We start from the raw sequence: 21,812 nt of genomic DNA, 5'->3' as shown, positions 1-21,812 counted from the left end.
GCGGTGAGGCACTAGAAAAGGTTGCCCAGGGAAGTTGTGGATGCCCCATCCCTGGAAGTGTTTAAGGCCAGGTTGGATGGGGCTTTGGGCAACCTGGTCTGGTGGGAGGTGTCCCTGCCTGTGGCAGGGGGACTGGAATTTGATGCTCTTTAAGGCCCCTTCCAACCCAAACCTTTGATTCTATAAGTTAATTTCACAGAAACTGGAGCTGGCCTACCATTTAAAAAAGATCATAAAACAGATCCACTAGAAATAAAGTGTGGATCATATGAAGCACATGGAGACCTGCTGTGTAAAAATCAATGCTAGCCCTTTGATAACAAAGAGCCTAAATGCTTCCGGAAGTATTCTTCTAAGGACAGCAAGTTCTCTAGTGAAATAGAGCTTCAAAGCACACACAACTAGGTAGAGCGTACGAACTATCAACTCAAACAATTCAAAAGGAAAAACACTAACATTTTTTTTTTTTGAAGTTAATCCTACATGACAACTAATGGAAATTGGGCCAATGGAAATGGCCCAATTGAAAACTCCAGTACACTTCTATGCCAATGCCCCTTTTAGGTGGCAGAGATCAAACTGAGTATTATCAGACTTCAAGAGCCTCCTGCAAAAAAAATCATAAAAGGCTGCAAACTGCTATCATTAGACCCTGGTAAAACACAACAGAAAAAGAAGCTATGAGGAGGAGGACAAAATGAAGAGTGAAAGGAAAGGAAATTATGGCCTACCTTTATTTTTGTAATTGTGGTTCTGACCAAAAAGAAGGAAATTCTATTCATTTCCATTATCATCATGTTACAACTGCAGTTTCCTTTTTTTTTTTTTTTTCTGAGAAAGTTAAAGGTTTGAAACAAATTTCAGATTGAAAAATCTGAGAATTTTCTTTCCTTAGACGTGCCTCATTGAAGCTTAAAATTTGTATTCATATTGTTCCTAATTTCTTCAAAATTTAAGTTAACTTGTAATAATCCCTAATACTTCAAAATAATCAAAACTTTTTTTTAGTCTATTAATTTAATCAAAAATTTCCATCAAATCTTAAGAAAAAATGGTCCCATGCCACATTAATTGAGGAAACAGATTTCAATGTTTGAGCCCAAGCAGATTTTATGACACAATAAATTAGCAATAAAGCTGTAGAAAATTTTCCAAAAGCAAAAAAAAAACAAACATTTGAAGTTGTATGACTGAAAAACTGAAACTTTAATTTATTTCAAACTTTACTAAGGATTTACTAAGAGTGACTTAAATACATTTCAAGCCTAAAAAGATCTCTCTCCACTCCTAAAAAGTCACATCAGGAACAACAACAAAAAAAGCAAACATAAACCACAGCAAATTTAATTTTTGTGTATTCTTTAAGTAGAATTAAACAAACATGTATGATTCCCAGCTATTTCATTACAAATCAATGTATTCTTTCATTAATGCTGAAAAAAAACACATGCCCTTCTGCTACTTAGATGGTTCTGAATCATCCTGTTATGATGACATTCCATTTTATTCTCCATTATGTAGCCCACAATATGGCTTCTGCTCCATTAGAAACCTTAAAATTATGAACAGAGCAAAATGTTTGACCTTAACATATGGGAGAATATGAACTACATCTGTAAAACTGTATGTTTTAATACATACATAATTCATCTGAGTTGAATGAACAGTTAATTCATACTCTGGAGCTTGCTAGAGTCAAAAGGTGGAATGAGGAAAAATAACCCAACACTCCAAATCTACATTCAGCTGTGGAATAGACAGTTCATTTTAGATATCTATTATCTAAATTATCTAAATTTAGATATCTATTCCACATAAAATTCTGCAAACTGCAGAGATGTACAATTTGAATTATTTAAGTATGCAACAACTAAATTCATTAGCATTTGAAAATGGTTTAGATTTTTAGATAATATATCTTTTAAAGTTTCAAATACTTACTGTGCAGGATTGCAAATTCAGGATTGAAAGTTCATGACAGTGATTTTGAATGTGTTTCAGTGCTTCATCTTCTAACTGTATTAGCAATTAAATTGGACATAGGAAAAGAAACAAGAAATTAAAAGCAAACCAAACTAGACAAAGGAGTGCACACATCTTGTAATATTGAACAAAAGATTGTAACAAAAACCAATATTTTTTAATTCATGAAGATTTCAAAAAGCCAAAAGAAAAAATGTATTTCTAAAGGATCACCCAAGCAGTTATGTACCTGTGTGCAACCTCTAAGAAATAGTGCTTTTAGTCCACTACACCCTTTCACCAGTGCTTCAATACCATCCTTTGTAATCTGATCACACCAGGAAAGATTCAAATGTTCCAGATTTCTGCAACCCTCACTGGGAGAATTAAAAAAATACATAAAGTTAAATCCAGCCTTCAAATAGTCATAACAGTGGGAAACCCAAATTAAACACACTGTTAGAAGTTAATGATAGCCAGTGGACTGTGCCAGGCCTCTACAGAAAAGTCATGAGAAAAGACCACACACAAACATTATTGTCCACACCCAAGAAGTGCTAGATACAAGATACAGTCAGTGCTGATGCACAATATTAAGGCTCAGCACTGTGTTGTTTTTTTTTTTTTAAAAAAAAACAACTTTATTATATATTGAACAGCTCTTTCAATTATTTTCTTTAATACAAAACACTAAATCTTCTTACCTTAAACCTTTCAAAGCGCTGTTTGTGATGGCTACACAAGATGTCAGATCCAGATGTTTCAGCTTGGAACAGAATCTGCTAAGACTGTAACATGTACTGCAAAACAGCAGACACACTAAAAATACCTTCAGCTACTTCTTCTTCCAAATTCCACTAACAAACAAAAAAACTCTTTGACTTACCTGTCAGTGATTTTTGTGCACCCATTTAGATTTAAGTGTTCGATGTTTCTACAGTTCTGTGCAAAGGTCCTAAAACAGCAACAAAAAGCTAGAGAATTACTGTTATGCCTAGTGACTGAATTACTGTTATAATTTAGTCGAGCACACTCTGTCCCCTAATGAATTCCATCTCAGGGAAAAAGCTTGCTCTTCAACCCATAGAGTAAAACATCTGGTTCAGCGGCTGCTTTTTCATTTTGCTATTGCAAGTTCTGTCTTGAGTAACTCTAAAACCAAGTGCTCTTCCTCTCTCAAATACTGCTTGAGCAAGGTGCTTATTTCTGTCATTGAACAGAACTGATTTGCTTCAAATGCCATAACTAAAATCATTAAGGGAATGAACACAAGGGTTGAAATATCACATCAGTTAAATACTAAGCATACTTAAGCTTCTGGGGAGAGTTTTCATATACCTTGTTACTGAAATTTCTGTAGGTCTTATTAAGGAGCTGACTCCCACATCAAATGAAAATGCAGGAATGTATCCTGCACAACACAGAATTGGGCTTTAAGTCGCCTGGACTACTAAGGGAAAGCCCTGGGAATTGCAAATTGGTTATTTATGATGTTAAAAATTAAAACGCATCTGTATGCACTACTGGGTATGTACACTAAAGATGATTGGAGCTATTACACCACTTAAAGCCTGTATATATCATTATACTAATTACCCAGAAGAAATGTATCAACTTCCTTTTCATCTCTACAGAGCAATATTTACAGCTGCACTGCATTTCAGAGCACCGTTTTTATGCCCACGTTTCCTCCAACTGCATGGATTTTATTGGCAGTGATGGAGGAAACGCACAAAACAGTTTTGTCTGGAGGCTTGCCGTGGTTAGCAGATCCGACTACACACTCAGCGGGCAACAACTTCCTGGCTCTCCAGTGTGGATTGAAAACAATGGGAAAGAAAAAAAAAACAACAGCAAGCAGTTATACTGGTGATAGTTTCCACGTGAATTCTCAAAACAGCTATTCCAAAATTCACGTAGTGGAGTGAGATTTATAATCGAGACTTTTTCAAATCACTTGGAAAGACGCTACACTCTGTAATAATTTGCAGGAACGGTAAACAGACTTTGAGATTCAACTGTGGGGCATGTCCTGACAGAGCCACAAACATTCAGTACTTATATAGCCAATATAACCTACTTTGATGACTGCCTTTTTTTAAACTAAAGGTGGATGTAGAGGAAGGATAAAATGAGAAATTAGTACCAGCCCCAAAACTAATGGATCAGTGCAAAACTCCTGATAGGTAAAGTTGCTTTCAGAACAAATACCCCCAAATTAAAGCCATTTCTCATATTACTGTTTTGAAAGTCTTAAAGTTCACAGCTTTATCATTCATTGGGTAATTCCAGTATCATCTGATTACATTTCAGGGGTAAAGCATCATCTTTCCTAAAGTTTCTCAGACACTACCATCTGCACTAGTTAGTAATTATGGATGCACTTATGCGTACGGCTAGCAGTACAATAGCTGGTCTCAGCCAACCCTGTCCATTTTCTTATTTGCATCAATCTACACATGCTATATACTGAACAACTACAAAAATATCTCTTTACTAAATATATCATTATTCACTAATATTGTAAATCCTGCCATCTTCCTCCTCTCACACACCACTAATACCTGAACCCATTTGAATTTTTTGGTTCTGGCCACAACCCTCACTGCAGTCCCCTAGCCTTAGTGTTCTGAACAGCAGTCATGAGCATAGAGTGAATACAAAAACTGAATTAATCGGGAGGAAAACTGTTGCCTACCTGTCCTCTTTCCTCCAACACCCATATTTCCTTCCCAGCTACCTTCTTAGTTCCCACGTCTCTCAGTGCCTGCCTTCCCCAACTCCTCCATTTCAGCCCTGACTTCCACTACTGAGAACACAGGGACCATATGCACAAATGCTCTGTGAGCTTGGAGGATTTATGTGGATTATTATTATTTTTATTTTAAATTTTTAAAAGGGCTCTTCTAGCAACACCCAAAAAAAAATCTGGAAAGAGTAAGAAAAAATAAAAACAAATAATTTAGAATAGCTTAACATTTCTATTTTTGTTTTTAACCAAATTTCTAGTTTTTTTTTTGTTGTTGTTGTTGTTTTTTGTTGTTGTTGTTTGTTTTTAAGCCTTAAAACCTCTAAGGGAAAAACATGCTCTGGCTTTTACTCATGAAAGTCAGATTACACATCAAAAATGCTCATTAATTTATTCTGGAGACAAATTAAATGAATGAGACTTGCTTGTAAATCTTAGGAAGAGCTAAAGGTCATGAGACACTAACCTAATGCCCACTGCTGAACAAAAATCTTTGCGCTTGTATCTAGGTCAGACTAAACATTATCTACCCCACTCTGCTCTGACAGTCAAGCAAAGTGTAATGACTGCAAGTTATATTCTGAGCCTGCCTCCGAACACGCTTTGAGCCCTGTAGTATTTGTCATGTAGGGACCCTTCAGCTGCAGGTTAAGATCTTTGGGTTTAAATAAGGAAAGAAACATCCACAGAGGAATCTGGATTAATCCATTTGCATATAGCAAAAGCTTACAGGGATTCAATGTATCTTGCAGGAACAAGTTGCACATTTCAATTTATACATATCTTAAAGGACTCTGCTAAAAGACTCCTGAGATGCTCCTGTTGCCTGTTTGCTCCTACATTACAGCAAGAGGAGAATCTCGCACCTTTCTCAATTCTGTAGACACTGAACTGCATCAGTCTTTACTATTCATCCCCTTGCTAGGGTCATCTCTTGTCCAAACAAAAAGATTAACTACAAACTGTCAATCTTGATGAAATTATACTTAAAGTACAAGTCTGAAAACATTTTAAATGTTTGAAAGCTGAGAGAAAAAAAAAAAAAAAAAAAAAAGTAGCTATATTTTGATCTCAAACTGACGGCTCATTTGGTCATTGCTAAGGTACTTAAGCATCCCATTTTGTTCATTAGACAGTACTTAGAAACCCAAACAAATGTAACAATAATTGCTTTTGGTCTGGATACTAGGAAGTAAGTGATGTCTCAATCTAGGACTTTACTTACTTTAAAGAGGAGTCTCCAACACCAAGACATCCTCTCAGACTGAGTTGTCTCAGGAACCCACCACACCTTTTCGATATATTTTCCACAACACGACCCTTAAACCAAATAAAAGGAAGATTTTGTTGAGTTTTATTCTGACATAACATTCTAACCAAATTAAAAATGCCAGGACTGAAAATCAGTCTCAGTTAAATCCTACCAGAACCATACCTCATTGAATTTCTTTTCCTACTTTAAGGAAAAACGGGTTACCTGATGAAACAAGTTCTGCTCAATTCAATTTTTAGATCTCTCTTCCTTTTTCAGTCTATGATACGTGGCCCGATTTTTGTCTGAGCAAAACCCTATCCATTAAAATTGCTAAAATGATCTTCAGTATCTGTCAGATTTGCAGGCAATCTGAAGAACTACCCAGAGGCAGAACAGAAGGCATCCTGCTCCTCAAGGACTACAGTTATTACTACAGCATACAACTTTAAATTATCCCTGAAGGCGTGCTTAGGCTAGTATTTTAATCTCAACTATAGCCCCTTGTAAATCCTATTTTACAGTCCCTGCTATAGGGATGGTTACTTCTGAAACAGGAAGGTATTGGACACCTGGTGGGAGCAGCCACTTCAACTCCAGAAGACTTACAAGAGCCTACCTCCCAGTCTTCAAAGTCAGATATATTTGAGAGTCTGTTCCTAACACCTGGAAATGCCCAAGGACTTCTCAGACTATGGAACTTACTGACATTATACCTCATTATTTGTCAAAAGTTGGAGTACAGTTTACAAACAAAACTTCCCATTTAACCTTGTGCTCGTTAAAAAATGCTATTCATTTACACCCTGAAAGCAGAGCATTTGCTCCCTGAAAGGAGTAAGCAGAACAGAATAGTACTTCTAGTGCTCCAAGCTAGCATTATGAAAAATGTTATTTCAACTACGATATAAATACTTTTATTTTATTTCTTCATAGTAAAAACAGAATAATATATCAAAAAACAGGTAAACACTGCAACAACTGACTACTCATCACATTGTGTCTAATTTTAGGAAGACAAAGTAAAAAGAAATCAACACTGATCTTCTAACAAATAGGACAAATATATACCTAACTGCACCTTTTATTTTCTTCTCTCTTTTATTCTAAATATATATAGATTATAATATATATATATAAAATATATAAATATATATATAAATATATATATATAAAATATAATATAATAAAATAAAATATATATAAATATATATAAAAAATATATATATATTATATATAAATATATATAAATACTCATAAATTACAGGGCAGTGCATTTTTAAATTTCCTCTCTGTATGCAATGGCAGCAATTTTACTGAAACAATAACACATTTCTTGGATTTTGTTGTTCACCTGTTAAAGTCCCAGCTAAAACTATGTGAAAATATCAGAGCTTATTTGTTAGTCTGTGAATAACAGATTATCTCCTATCTCAAATATTTTTACTTCAAAACAAACTGAAGGCAACTATACACTTCATGAAATGACATACTTTTTAGAGCTTTCTTATCACTTTGAATTATTTCCCAGCAGAGGCTAAATACCTTTACTGTAAGAATAAAGTCTTCTCAATGAATTACATATAATGCAGATTCAATCTACATAGGGGAAAAAAGCCAAAACCTAACGTATTATTCAAAGAAAATAATGAAACAAATAATAAGATACATTTTCCATACCCATTTATTACTTTAAGCATGTTAAAAAAACACCAAACCAGCATATTCAAAAAGACAACATAAGTGCATTCAAATGTATTTAGCTGTTTGAATAATTCAGTGTCACTCAAAATCCTGTTCTTCAGACTATCCCAGCTTATGCTTGGTGCCACATACCAACAAATTCTAAGGCACACTTCAAGATCTTCACACATCTTTGCATTAGAGAAGAACATTTTTCCTTTATAGCATGTACTTTTTTCTCAGTTTATTCAGTATCATATAAGGTCTTGAATAGGAAAAATTTCATAACAAAACTGATTTTCCATTATCTGATAGTCTTAGATCAAGTACCCCTTGATGTTATGTGCAATATCACCAGATAATGCAATATTGATCTGAGCAAAAAGTTGCCAAATAACAATTAGCAGCTTTTACCTGTCTTAAATCTAGACAGAAAAAAAAAATACTAAAACAGTTTAAGGAAAAAACAAGCTGTTAGACACTGAATGTGAACACATTTCTCATCCAGAACTGATTTCTGTAGCACTCGTTCATTTAACTTGCACTTAGGAATAAATTTAACACATATATATTACAAAAGTACTTAAATGTAATACACTGAAGTAATTGAATTGCTCAAAATCACAGTATCTCCTTATAGAAAAAGAGGACCATAGCTTAATTTCATTCATTCTCATTAACACCAGACTACAAATATGTCTGAAAGGGCAACACCACTAGGAACAACATAAGACAAACTCTGCAAAAATGTAAAACCCCAACACTGTTCCTAAATAACAGAAAAGTTTCAGACACAAAAAAGGCTGACCAAGAGAATGGCCACAGATCTGGTAGGGTTTGTTTATTATTTTTTAGCAAATGAGAGACACCAGCTTTTTTAGAGGCAAGTGAAAAAATGAAATTAGACCTCCAAGACTTCTTAGGCACATTGAGATATTTGAAGATGCCAAAATCTTTTTCCTACCTCCACAAGATTCTTGTATTTGACATCAGTATAGCAGAGGAGTTGGCATTAAAATTTTAAGAGAACAGTGAGAAAATTTACTCTATGTTGCTGTAAAGCTTAAGGAACAGTTTGAACCACAGTTGGCAAAATATACCAAATGATCCCCATCTGGATTTTATTCATGCAACTAAGACGCTTAACATAAAATCCAGAAGCAAATTAGTTATTGTATTCTAAATTTAATTTATATTATCAAACACAAATTATAAACTAGTTCAGTTACAATTAAGGACTTGTATTTTCCTATGGATTTTTGTCTTCATTTTCCAACATCAAATTTTATTCTGTTATACACATCTGTGATAGCATTAATACATTTTTTCTTATGAAACATAAGACTGCCGTAATCCTTTTGTTATATGCTGAAAAGGACTTTAATCTACATGTACATGCATCTCAGGCAAGATTAAAGCCCTAGGAAACAAATGCTCATAAAGTGGTAATAATATATACAGCAAATCAAATCCAGGCCAAGCCAGCAGTAAGAAGAGTTGGTTAGCATTTTGTTGTTTCAGTCTCCAAGTTCTGGGGCCAAGTGTCCAGAGAGCATTCAGCACTAGATGGCACTCTCACAGAGACAAGCAACAAAAATTCCTCTAGGTTGTGAAAGTGACTCAGCATCTCAATCGAGAGGCACCGTTTACATCTTTGTTTTCTGGAAATGATCAGTTCTTAATTTATAGAGCCTTGTATGTATATAATATTTGCAAATTAGCTGACACACTGCCAACAACCAGAACTCTAAAACTCATCCGGTGTAAAAAAGTCAAATATAGTGCCATTTTTCTACATGCTCCTTCTCTGTTTTAGTATTTTGAACTTTAACCTTTAAAATGTGAGAACTCAAGAACAGCCTATAGAATACTCAAAACGGGCTATGCACTTAAACATCACCATAGGAATGAAATAAACAAAGACACTAACCTCTATATCTGTCTGAAAGTTAAAAAGGTCTATTCTTTGCCAATTGCTTCCATCCAGAGCTAGAACATTCCACGCCTGCAGAAAACAAATAAGAGATTATATACCTCCACTGCCTGCTCCCTTCATTTTTGTCTCAGAAATTCAAATACAACAAACTCTGAAATACAGTAAAATAGACGTTTTTAGGTAGCAGTTTTTAAAAAACGAATGTAATTGTAGATATTACCAATCCTAAAACATTAACTGGTTAAAACCAGGGCATTTGTGGAAATTAAACACAGATCTAAAAGGATTACACTTCAGAGATTTGTCTTATGCCCATAAAACATGCATTAGAGGAAGAAATTAAATAAAATATATGAACATAGCAGTATTCAATGGTCAATTTTTAAAAAGAGCTTTTGTAAATTTGTCTAGTAAATTATTCTTGCTAGATGTATATGGAGAGAAGTGACTGCACTTGAGAGTCCTTCCAATAAAACCACAGTTCCTCAGCCTCATTAGTTACTATTCTGAGATGAACAGAAACAGAAGCCTTTCAGAAAACTGCTGACTTTCCACTGCTAGAATCAGGCCTTTCCATGTGCTGAGTAACATATAGAGAATCTGTCCACTACTATCGACGTAACAGATGACAGTTTTTTAAAGTAGAACAAAGTAAAAAGAGTGAGAGAAAAAAAAATATACTTAGAAAAACTGAAAGAAAATCACATACAACCAACAAGAGGCAGCTTTGAGAGAAAAAATATTGATTGTTTTATCACCTTGGTTTTCTTCTGATGTATTCAAGACTACCTGAAAGTTCTAACAAAGCCTGATGTTAGTTAGCTCAAAAAACTTATTGAAGTTGTGGACCAGAATGGTACGGGTATAGAAATGAAACAGTTACACAATTATATAATAAAACAAGGAAACAAAAAAAAAAAAATGGAGAAAAGCATGAAATTAGAAAGTCAATTCATGTTGTATAAGAATACGTCTCATCGTACACGCTTCATGTAGGACCAGAATATTTTTCATTTTAATTTAAAAAAAAAAGACTAGTTAAACATAAAAGCTTACTTTGCATGCTTTCTCTATTATCTTCTGTGTGCCTTTTTCCTCTACTAGTAGTCCATTTATTTAACATAATTTGTGCTTGACAAGCTAATGATGGATGAACTTCTTAGACACATGGTGCACATTAACTGAACTACATGGAATTTTAAGCAGAATATGCGTTTGAAAAATAGTGTTATATGGCCGCATGCTTTATAAAAAGCAAATGCCATTATGCTAAAATGGGCTTAACCCTTTCTCCAGATATAGAGTATCTATAGAAAGTATCTATAGAAAAGATATCTGGGTATCTTTTCTATAGCCTTTAAACAGAATTCTAACATGGCAACTATGAATGCGAATGCAATTGTGGACCCACTGTTTATTTGTTTTAATGAACAATAAGGCTATATTTGATTTTTTTTTCTTCCTATTTTAGACAGGAAGGAGATTGCCTTAAAGCCCATGATTTGCAAGTAATTAAGTGAAAGCTTTCCAAAGAACAACAACAAAAAGAAGCACAACAGAAATACATACCTTGGAAACCTGTGCACATCGACACAAAGTAACTATGTCCAAGAAAGAAAAAATTCTAGAAAAAAATGAAAGAATAAAAATTAAAATATTTTATTACGAGTTCAGACTAACATCTGAATTCACTGTTCTGTAGTTCTATGGAAAGATAAACAGTAACACAACAAGCAAGCTAAATTAAATACAAGTGTTTCACTAAATTATTTTGCTTAGTGAGTAATACCATGGCCATCTTCTTAAGATAGTCAACTCCTGCATAGTAGGAAACAGGTGCTGCTACAGATAATCTATTTTACAACTCTCCCTCCTCATTACCCATTTGTGTATGAATAACAATTTTTAAAATATTATTATTTTTAATTCAGAGAAACTGGTTTGTAAACCTTTAATTGCGATGCTATTAAAGAAATAACTTACACAAATATATGTGAAGATTTTAGAGACTGGTGAAGTGTAAGAAATGGGAAATAACACACAGATAAATCCAAATTTGAGAAAATAAGTACAAACACAAAGCATGATAACCCGTATTTCTAAAGGGGCATCACAATGACTACCAAGTCTATCACAGTCAGCATCTTTTTTTTGAATTTGCTCTAAAAGAAACAATTACACTTCAAAATTTAGCATTACAATTCAGATCACTGTAACAATTCTTCAAGGATGGCGACTTTTTGTAGTTTTCTAAACTAAATTTTTCACTGTCAAAATTAATTTTGCTAAATACCATTTAAAAACAACAATGAAACCAATTCAAAGAAAATTCTCAGGGAATAAAATATATTAACTTAAGCATAAAATATAGATCCCATTCCCAAATCAGTTTCTATTACAAACAGTTAAAGATATGAAATACATGAAAGATGTTCCTGCAGTTCATTTATAAAGTATCACCTCTCACCAATGAACCTTTTCAGTTATCCAAACAATGAACAGTGATAATAATATTGTGTGTAACATGGCATTTTTGGCACTAAGGAGCAAACTTAACTGGAAAGAGATGTTGAATTTTATATGTAAAATTCTGATTATTATTTTCTAAGTGGAAACCTGAAGCTAGAGCTCTAAATGGATGCCTAAATCCTAAGGGCTGTGGTTTTTAGCCGTGGTAACAGTAATGCAATGGAAGTTAATGGACGTACTTATTAAACATTAAGGCCCTTCTGGATATTTTGTACGATCTATTAGTTATTAGTTTTGAACAGTTATTATTTTTCCAATATTTCATCAACATATGAAAATACTTTTTTTCACTGTACAATAATATATTTCTCAAAAAAAAATATCTCAAAAGGCAAACAGACAATTTACAAAACAATGCAGATAACATTCATTTTGATAGCATCTATTTTGTCATTTGAACATCCATTCTAAGGTCTGTTGCCCCCCTTAAGAAACTTAGCAGTGCTTTACACACAAACTGCACACTGCATGAACAGTCCAACAATCTTGCTGAACACAGATGAGTAAAGAAAGCGCTCTCTCTTTAAAGAGCAGCATTTATCCCAGTGACCTGCCTTGAACCCTCTCTGTAGTTACTTTTCCTCCCTTCCCAAGAGGGGAGCAGCAGAAGGTGAGGAAGGGGATATAACACTGGAGAGCTGTAAAAGCCACCTGGCTTGTAGAAGATTCCTTGTAATAATGATGTATGAGGGGAATCACAGGTTTATCTTAGATTTGCAGAAGCCAAAGCATAAAAGACATGTTTCTAAATTATTTCTAATGAAGACATGAAGGATGGTGACAAACTATTTCATGACACAATATTCTTGCCTAAATGAAGCATAGGACATGCTTTGGAAGTGATTCATCCAGTTCCACTGAAAGTAAGAAATAACAGAAGGAATTCAAGACGTTGAAGAAAAGCTATTTTCTATACTCCAACTACTGAGTTGTCTAGCAGTCTCTCTTCATGTTTGACTGTTTGTTACTGTTACGAGATTTATGTTAATGTATGATTTCCGCTGAAAAGAATTAAAACCAAATGCAGAACAGACATATTTATTTTTGCTCCATTCTGTATGAAGAGACTTTTTAAGAAGTCAAAAACTGAAAGTGGTTATTTTGTGTTAAAAGGAAAACTATTTTAATAAGTGAAAACATCCATGATGTTTTTAGATTTCCAGTTTTATTCTAACAAAGGAACTGTCTTGAAAGGCAGCTCAAGCTGTCTCCATGAAAATAGATAACTTAAAATGAGATTAGGATGCATTCTAACAGACCAAAATCAGAATAATTACTCAATTAAATATTATCATAGGTACCAGCAAATTATTTTACAATTGCTAAAAGTTATTTTGCCAACTTGCTTGGAACTGTTTTTTCCATGGTCTTCTATTTGTTTACTCTCTATAGTACAGTATTATGGGCAAACCGCTAAAGACAACAGCTTCTCTACTTGCAGCCCCACAGAACTACTAGCAAATCCTTATCAGTCAGGGAAAATAGCCAGCAAGACACAAGACTAAGGTTTTAAGGCTTTAAAACCCAATCAAAGAATAGAGAAAGAGATGGCAACTCTGACATTGTCTGGCACTTTGGCAAAGGGACTATGTCAGCAAGCACTTGTAATTTTAAAAAGTGGAAAAGATTACCATGTAGGCCAGACGATGGTTGTATAGCACATCTGTCCTCTATGACCATAACTACATAGATGGAAGTTAATGCAGCTGGCCACAGGATTAATTTCCACTTAGGTCTTTGGCACAATTTAGTACAGGGAAACTGGAAATTTATAGAACCACAGTAATGTTTACTAATAATCTGTTCTAACTTCCTGTATCCCAGGCTATCAATTTTTCCTTAGTTAGCCTGTACTGAGCCTGAGAAGGACAATCTGCTTACTAATAATGAGAGTTCATCAAAACTTCTTGTCCCTAGGCACACACCGGTCTGGACATACATATGCCTCATGAGCTTGGTCTTGGAGATCTTTCAATGTTAACAGTACCAGCAGTACGCATGAGTGTCATGCCAAAGGCACAGAGTTGTACAAGCTCACAGTTCCTCAACTCCTTTAAGGTAAACTACTATTTGGCTAAAGCCTAAATTCCAGAAAATGATCTATTCTTGATTCGAAAGCCTTCAAGGGGTGGAAAGTCACCACCTTCTCTGGTAGTTTGTTCCACTGGTTAATCATGCTGTTATAATATTTGCCTTATTTCCAAGGTGAACATCTGACTTTCAGCTTCATGCTTTCCTCTACTTTTCTTCACCAAATTCAAGAGTGCTTTAGCAGTTAGTACTTCCTTCTCACATAGTTTTAAAGCCACTTATGTCATCTTTAATTCTTTTTACTTTAGCTCTTTAAATCTCATCTTCAGTGCACATTCTTCTTTCCCAGTATGTTTCTGCAAATGTACACATCAGAAGCACATGAAGTGTTAAAAACCTTATTAGTACCAACAAAGCTGCACACAGCCGGGGACTTTAACAGCCTTTTGATACAGCAACAGACAAGATACTTACAGGATCTTACACATTTCACTCCAACATCCCCTTCAGGGATGAAACATCCCAGGCTACAGCTCTTTGTGTGACCTTCCCTAATCCATGTAAAAATTCATCTTGTAAAATGTAAAATTTATCTTGTTTGAATGTCCCTTCATTTAATATGTCATTCAGATGTCCTTGGGAGTGGTTTGTCTTCGCAGTAATTTACCACTGCATTTCTTTTAGAGTCATCTAGAACTCTTATCTCCAGAGACTTCTTAAAATGTCATTTCCATAACATGGAATAGAAAACAAAAAGAAAAAAAAAATGCTGTCTGGTCTACCTGCCAGTTGCTGCAACAACTGTTAAGCAACTCTGAATCCTTTTAACATGAACCAATGTACTGTACAGTGCTACTTCTTAATCAAAAGTTCAAATGTTAAAGTCAAATGCCTGAGTAAATTCACGTAATTTGGGTCGGTAGAACTGATTGTTTAACCCCAGATTGATATCGTCCAACCACTTTTTTCCCCACTAAAACACAACTGTTGGTTATATTTCTCTCTCTCAATTTTCTATCAAACATACATATAGTGAGTTTTTCCAGTGCATATTGAATAGGAGGCTGAGTTTTCTTGTATTCTTCCATATATTTCCATTTCCATACAGAGTTCATTACTCCCTTGTGCTATGAACAGACGTGTTTTTCAAAACACAGAAATAAGTGATGTCACTTCTATTATTTTGTTTCCCTCTCTGTGGAACCACAGAAAGAAACAGCTATTTCTCAGAACCCCAACACTGCATGGAGCATCACCTGCAGAATAAGAAACAAAACCATGCAAGAGTCAAACTGCCTCTCTCATCTTTCTAAGGCCCTTGCCAACCTAATCACATAAGGAACAAGCTTTCGCAGTAGCACCTTGATAATTACTCGTTTTTAAGTATTTTGATACAATACTACATGGCCTGATTACAAGCAGGTAACAAAATACATACAGTAATGCATACACACATACTGTACTGTGACTTCCTGGAATTTTTGGCTTGGCAAACTCAATGTTGGTATCTGCCAAGTACGACAGAAATGCCTGATAATTTCTAAAGACACTTAGCAATAAAATAAGATTTTTAAAACTGCTTTAAGAATGGAATGCTATTTCAGAACTTTTATTTTTCACTTTTCAATTCACAGTGCTGTTGCACACAAAGAATGATGTCGAAGTATACAGAAATATATAGTTCGATGGATGGAATATATGGATTCCCCATCCCTAGAAGTGTTCAAGGCCAGGCTAGATGGGGCTTTGGGCAACCTGTTCTAGCAGGAGGTGTCCTTGCCCACAGCAAGGGAGGTTGGAATTAGATGGCCTTCAAGGTCCCCTCCAACCCAACTCATTCTGTGATTCTACATTTCTATGAAATGGAAGTCATCTATAATAATAGATGAGAAATGAATGACCTTTAAGAAGTCAAGTTGAAGACTTGAACACAAAACATGTATAGAAGGTTTAGGGCAAAATCTCAACCCATGAAACAGTTTATCTAATGTCTTCCAAAAGGTCAGATACATGCTATAATCAGTTTCAGCACTCCTACTTAGCTTTGTTTCACTCAAAATAGCCAGTGTGACCTAACATTTTAGGGCAATCACTTCATTACATTGGTTATCCTGATTCGTCTAATAGAAAAATATGAGAATTTCAAGAAGAAAAACCAACAATGGTTATTAGAAAATAACATTATATAATATTAGCATCATTTTGTCTTCAGTAGTACTGGGAATCCCACTGCAGTGTTTCCAAATCACAGAATCACAGAATTTCTAGGTTGGAAGAGACCTCAAGATCATCGAGTCCAACCTCTGACCTAACACTAACAGTCCTCCACTAAACCATATCCCTAAGCTCTACATCTAAACGTCTTTTAAAGACTTCCAGGGATGGTGACTCCACCACTTCCCTGGGCAGCCTGTTCCAATGCCTAACAACCCTTTCAGTAAAGAAGTTCTTACTAATATCCAACCTAAACCTCCCCTGGTGCAACTTTAGCCTGTTCCCCCTCGTCCTGTCACCAGGCACGTGGGAGAATAGACCAACCCCCACCTCACTACAGCCTCCCTTGAGGTACCTATAGAGAGCGATAAGGTCGCCCCTGAGCCTCCTCTTCTCCAGGCTGAACAAGCCCAGCTCCCTCAGCCGCTCCTCGTAGGACTTGTTCTCCAGGCCCCTCACCAGCTTTGTCGTCCTTCTCTGCACCCGGTCAAGCACCTCCATGTCTTTCTTGTAGCGAGGGGCCCAAAACTGAACACAGCACTTGAGGTGCGGCCTCACCAGAGCTGAGTACAGGGGGACGATCACCTCCCTAGCCCTGCTGGTCACACTGTTCCTGATACAAGCCAGGATGCCGTTGGCCTTCTTGGCTACCTGAGCACACTGCTGGCTCATATTCAGCCGACTATCCACCATCACTCCCAGGTCCTTCTCTGCCTGGCAGCTCTCCAACCATTCCTCTCCCAGCCTGTAGCTCTGCTTGGGGTTATTGCGCCCCAGGTGCAGGACCCGGCACTTGGCCTTGTTGAACTTCATGCAGTTTAACCTTTCACGATATTTTTTCCTTCGCTATTTTTTTTTCTTTTTCATCATCTTTCTCCCTTCCCAAGACCAAACACCTTTCAAACTAAATGCCAAACCAAGCCCTGTGCTTTACCTAAAATGAAGCAATAGAGGACCTGCAGGCCAAGGGAGGAGAGCTAAGACAACTCCCAGCCATGCCACCTCTACTTCCTGTGCTCCCAAATCAATCACGCCTTCCTAAAATTGGAATAGTTGCAGAGGAGGATGATCCATATTTCTAACCTTAAAAGCCTCATGGATTGTCCAGTTTAATCATTTTCTGTAAGGGCTGGATGACCCACAAGGTTCTGCAGTTTCTAAAATTGAGCATGCTGCAACTGATGACTCCCTAGTTTCATTAGCTAGATTTTTGTCAAAGTCTCAGCTATTTACTCCAACTACAACATTTTCTTTTTAAGGCATCAATCCAGGAGAAAGAACTCCATAAGGATCAAAAACACTGAAATATTTTTTATTTTTTACAGAAAAGCATATGATAAATGAAAACGTAAGTACTTTGGGGCAGATGGGAATCCCTGAAAGGGGATACATACCAGGAACACCTCATGCACCCATTACAAGCTGGGGCTGATCAAATGGGAAGCAGCTCTGCAGAAAAGGAGCTGAGTTCCTGCTGAACACCATGATGGATATTTCTCAAAGCAGAAGGCTTTGGAAGCAACTTTTCAATGTGTATGAATATCTGATGGAAGTGAAGATAACAGACTCTTCTCAGTAGTGCCCAGGACTAGACAGGAAAAGAGGCAACGGATGTAAACTGAAATACAATAAATTCCACTTAAATAGAAGAAAAAAACACCTTTATTTTTACTGTTAGCGTTGTCAAATACTGAACCAGGTTGACTTGAGGGTTTTTGGAGTCCCTATCCTTGGAGATAGTCAAAACTCAACAGGACAATGCCAAAATATGTCTCTTCTAGCTGACACTGCTTTCAGCTGCAGGTTAGACTACATGATCTCCAGAGTTCACTTCCAACCTTAGCTAGTCAATTTTATGAATACAAAATTCATTTCTATGAGATGATTTTATGAAGTACAAATTTGGCAACTAGAAAGCATCTTACTAAACAGTTAGCCTAATGATTATTTCAGAGAGGTTTAGCTGGCAGACCATAGTGCCAACCCAACCTGCTGGTCATTCCAATTCTTCCCATGAGAGAAGGTATTATACAAATAGGGCACCAAAGAGCCAAAATCAAACATGCCCACTCTACATGCTGGTGGCTTGATAAAAATGTGAAGGAAAAAAAAAAAAAAACAACACAAACATGATGCTCTGGTGGTATGCAGCCTAGGAATATTCCATAAACCGTGATTCTTACAGACATAAATGTTATGGAAACTTCAGTTAGTCTTTGGACTAGTATTTGGTACACTTGATCCAACCTGTTCTGCTACTGGCCTGGAAAATAACTTTGAAAAACAGATTTCTCATCCTGATGCCTATGCCTGCATCAGGAAGACAGAGATATGAAAGCTCACCTCTACTGTAAATGCTTCATAAATTACTGACAAAAACAAACAAAAAAAGAGCACAGTATAGGTGCTTGACATTGTTATTTAAACTCTCTAACATCACTACTGAATGAAATAAAAACAATGTTCTGTGCTTTTTTTTAATTTTTGTTTTGTTTTTGGTAGAGAGTTGGAGTATCCTTTGAATTGCCTTTGTGTTTTGCTGGCACTTCTAGCATGGGAATGAGAAAGGAAAAACAACCATTTTGGAGTGCATGTGTGTGAGAATTCCATATGAAAGGAATGACTTCTTTATATCACTGATACTTCTGAACATTTGGCTTTGGTAATTTGTTAATCAAGAGACTGAGTTTAAATAAGGCTCCAGTTTCAAAGTAAATAAAGCTCCAAATGGAATCAGGCCTTGATTAATTAAATAACAGATTCTAAAGAGAAGCTTGAAAGCATATAAAAAACAAAACGAAACAAATGGTAATGAATGAATATGAGACTTATGTAAGTTGCTATTACATCAACTTTAGCTGTTATTCCTGCTGCTTTAAACGCTTATTTACTTTTGTTTGTTCCAGAACGACAAATCTTTTGTCACAAGTGTGTTTTTACTAAGAGATAACTGTTCTAACTGAAACCAGGACACATCCATCCTTGAAGTAGGTAATGCTGAAGCAGTCCATTTGTAAGAAAGTCCCAATTCTTCCAGAAGAAACATTAAACAAATAATTTCCTTTTCATAATTCCCAAATTTTACTAAGCACCTTGGCAAAAAAAAAAAAAAAAAAAAAAAAAAAAAAAAAACACTACTTCCATTCCCAAATCGCTCCTTCTGCATTAACAGTGTACAAATGCACTCATAGAATTTTCTGCTTGTGTTCTTACAGACTCTCACTCAGTTTTAAAAGGAATTCCATTTGAAACATCTCTGCCCCAAACTTCTAAGCTTATACTTGTGTTTGTTTATCAAAAAAAAACACAAAACATTTAAACAACAAGTAGAGGATGGCAGCTACCTCCTCTGGTTACAAAAGGCCAAGTTTACTCAACAACAACAATAGTTTTCACATGTTCAGCAATCACCTCATACAAAGAATTCAGAAAACGCATACAGAATAACCAAGTCTTAAGTCAAAGAACTGAAAAATATGAACTTGCATCTGGAACAGATCTTAGTTGGTAACAATTTCATAAGCAGACAAACAGTACGTGTATATTGAAGACAAAAAGAAATGTCGTTTGAAACATGCCTCATTTTCCCCACTTCATTTGTATAATTAAATACTGCAACATTTCACCTTGAGTAGCAAAGACTGCTGTTTAATATTTAATAATCTCAGGAAAACATTTCAATTTTATAATGCACATGCAATCACTTACTTTGATTTTAGACCACATTTTGCCTTTCTGGCACACTACAATAGAGGACTTCAACCAATTACAATATAGCTATTTAGAATCACAAACAACCAAATTGATACATCAACTGTATTCATACAGATTATTAATCTATTCGATTGTATAGGAGTTGATTATGAAAGTAAAACACATTTCCTTTAATTTCAGGATGTAAACACAAATCTATGGTTTCTGTAAAGGGAAGTCTAATCATGTCTTGTGCACGTAGCTTTTATTAAGCAAAGTAAGTTCTGTGATTTGACATGTCTGAAATATGTCTAAGCAAGGAATTAGTGCAGAGCAGCTGCAATACTCCAAGCTCATGTTAATTTCCCAATATAGAAAGCTCCTCTATATAAAAATATGGACAATACATTCATTAACCAGAAGCATGGAGACTAACACTGATAGGAAACAAAACAAAAAAAAAAGAGATTGATAACAGCATAATATCAAAACCAGACTCTCGTCTGCAGTCATATACCCATTTCCAGTGGTCCTTAACTCCAAAGAAGTTATTAGAAAATGAACCAAACAGGCAATTAGAACAAATCACAGGCACACGTCATGGAGCAGATAAAGCTTCTGGGAAGTGATTAGATATTTTCATTTTCAGCCAATGGGAAACAGAAACAAAAATATTAGGAACAAGATTTAACAGATTTATTATTATTAAATTCTTATGTGCTTTAGCAACAATTGATAAGTAGTATCACACTACAAGTACCATTTTTATTTAACATCATTTGCCCAATTATACATGAATAGTCATTGTACCTTCAGTCTTCAAGGTAGCATACCTAACCTCAAATAAACACTGAGGATAAAACAAATTGAAATTTTCTGATCAATCAGCTTTTGCTAGAAAATTTTCCAATTACTGTTAAGTGGTAATGGGCTTTAAAACTTTCCAGTGATTTAACTCAAATTCAGGACAGAATCAATAGGTTAGTGGTCAGTGGGTAGAACATTCCCTGCAGAATATTCCATATTCCCTTAGAATCTGGAAAATGTCTCATGTTGACCTTTATATACAATGAAACAAAGCCAAGTTATTAGAATTTGTATTCAGGGCATCATTCAGTGATGCTTTTTCATTTAATCACATTTTCTAAATAGTTCTACAAGCCTAATTTACATCATCACCACAACATGGAATGAGTATATCTAAACAAAAATGAAAATCTTTTAAAAATGCAATTCCTTTTAACAAGACTGTTTCTTTAGTACCACCAAGAGAACATTGTTACAGTACAGACACTAAAAAGTAATAACATTTTAAGAACACTTTCTTAATACACAAGATAGCAAACTACCATTGTTTCAGACAGGAAGCAGTGACATATAAGATAACCAAAGCAACTCTTTAGAGTATCAAGAACAAATCATTAGCTCAATTTTATTAACACCATCACTAAAAATTATAATTGCACAATTATACATGGACATTTCTTTTCACACAAAGAGTGGACTGCAATGAAAACTATAGGCAGCTGGAGAAGAAGTCACTGGGCCGATTCAGTTTCCCCTATGAAGCGGTTACATCCAATTGAGCAGTACCTCCACATTCTGGAATTGACATTTTGCTTGAAATCAACTTTCAACACAAGCATGTGAAGAATTCCACCAGTGTCTCAAACATAGGCTAAACTTACTGATCCTGATGTTGTAACTAACTCCTGTGAAGGTGTTCTACTCACACAGGTTTGATGAAATGCCGAACGATTCCA

General features: G+C 35.4%; 1 protein-coding gene across 1 annotated transcript in view; it reads right to left on the bottom strand.

Annotated features, from left to right (window-relative positions):
- FBXL2 (F-box and leucine rich repeat protein 2) overlaps positions 1-21,812 on the bottom strand; it is a 55,043-nt gene that overhangs the window by 19,403 nt on the left and 13,828 nt on the right. Inside the window, exons 3-9 of the mRNA XM_084282626.1 lie at positions 11,152-11,206; positions 9,577-9,651; positions 5,937-6,031; positions 2,849-2,917; positions 2,667-2,762; positions 2,213-2,339; positions 1,942-2,016 (exon numbers count right to left, since the gene is read on the bottom strand). Of these exons, the coding sequence (XP_084138752.1) occupies positions 1,942-2,016; positions 2,213-2,339; positions 2,667-2,762; positions 2,849-2,917; positions 5,937-6,031; positions 9,577-9,651; positions 11,152-11,206 (592 nt within the window). The remainder of the gene's footprint in view (positions 1-1,941; positions 2,017-2,212; positions 2,340-2,666; positions 2,763-2,848; positions 2,918-5,936; positions 6,032-9,576; positions 9,652-11,151; positions 11,207-21,812) is intronic.

This window comes from Netta rufina (genome assembly GCF_964035555.1).
Source record: "Netta rufina genome assembly, chromosome: 2".
Classification (NCBI taxonomy): domain Eukaryota; kingdom Metazoa; phylum Chordata; class Aves; order Anseriformes; family Anatidae; genus Netta; species Netta rufina.
The sequence above is the reverse complement of the archived record's forward strand: the minus strand, read 5'-3'. Positions and strand labels throughout refer to the sequence as shown.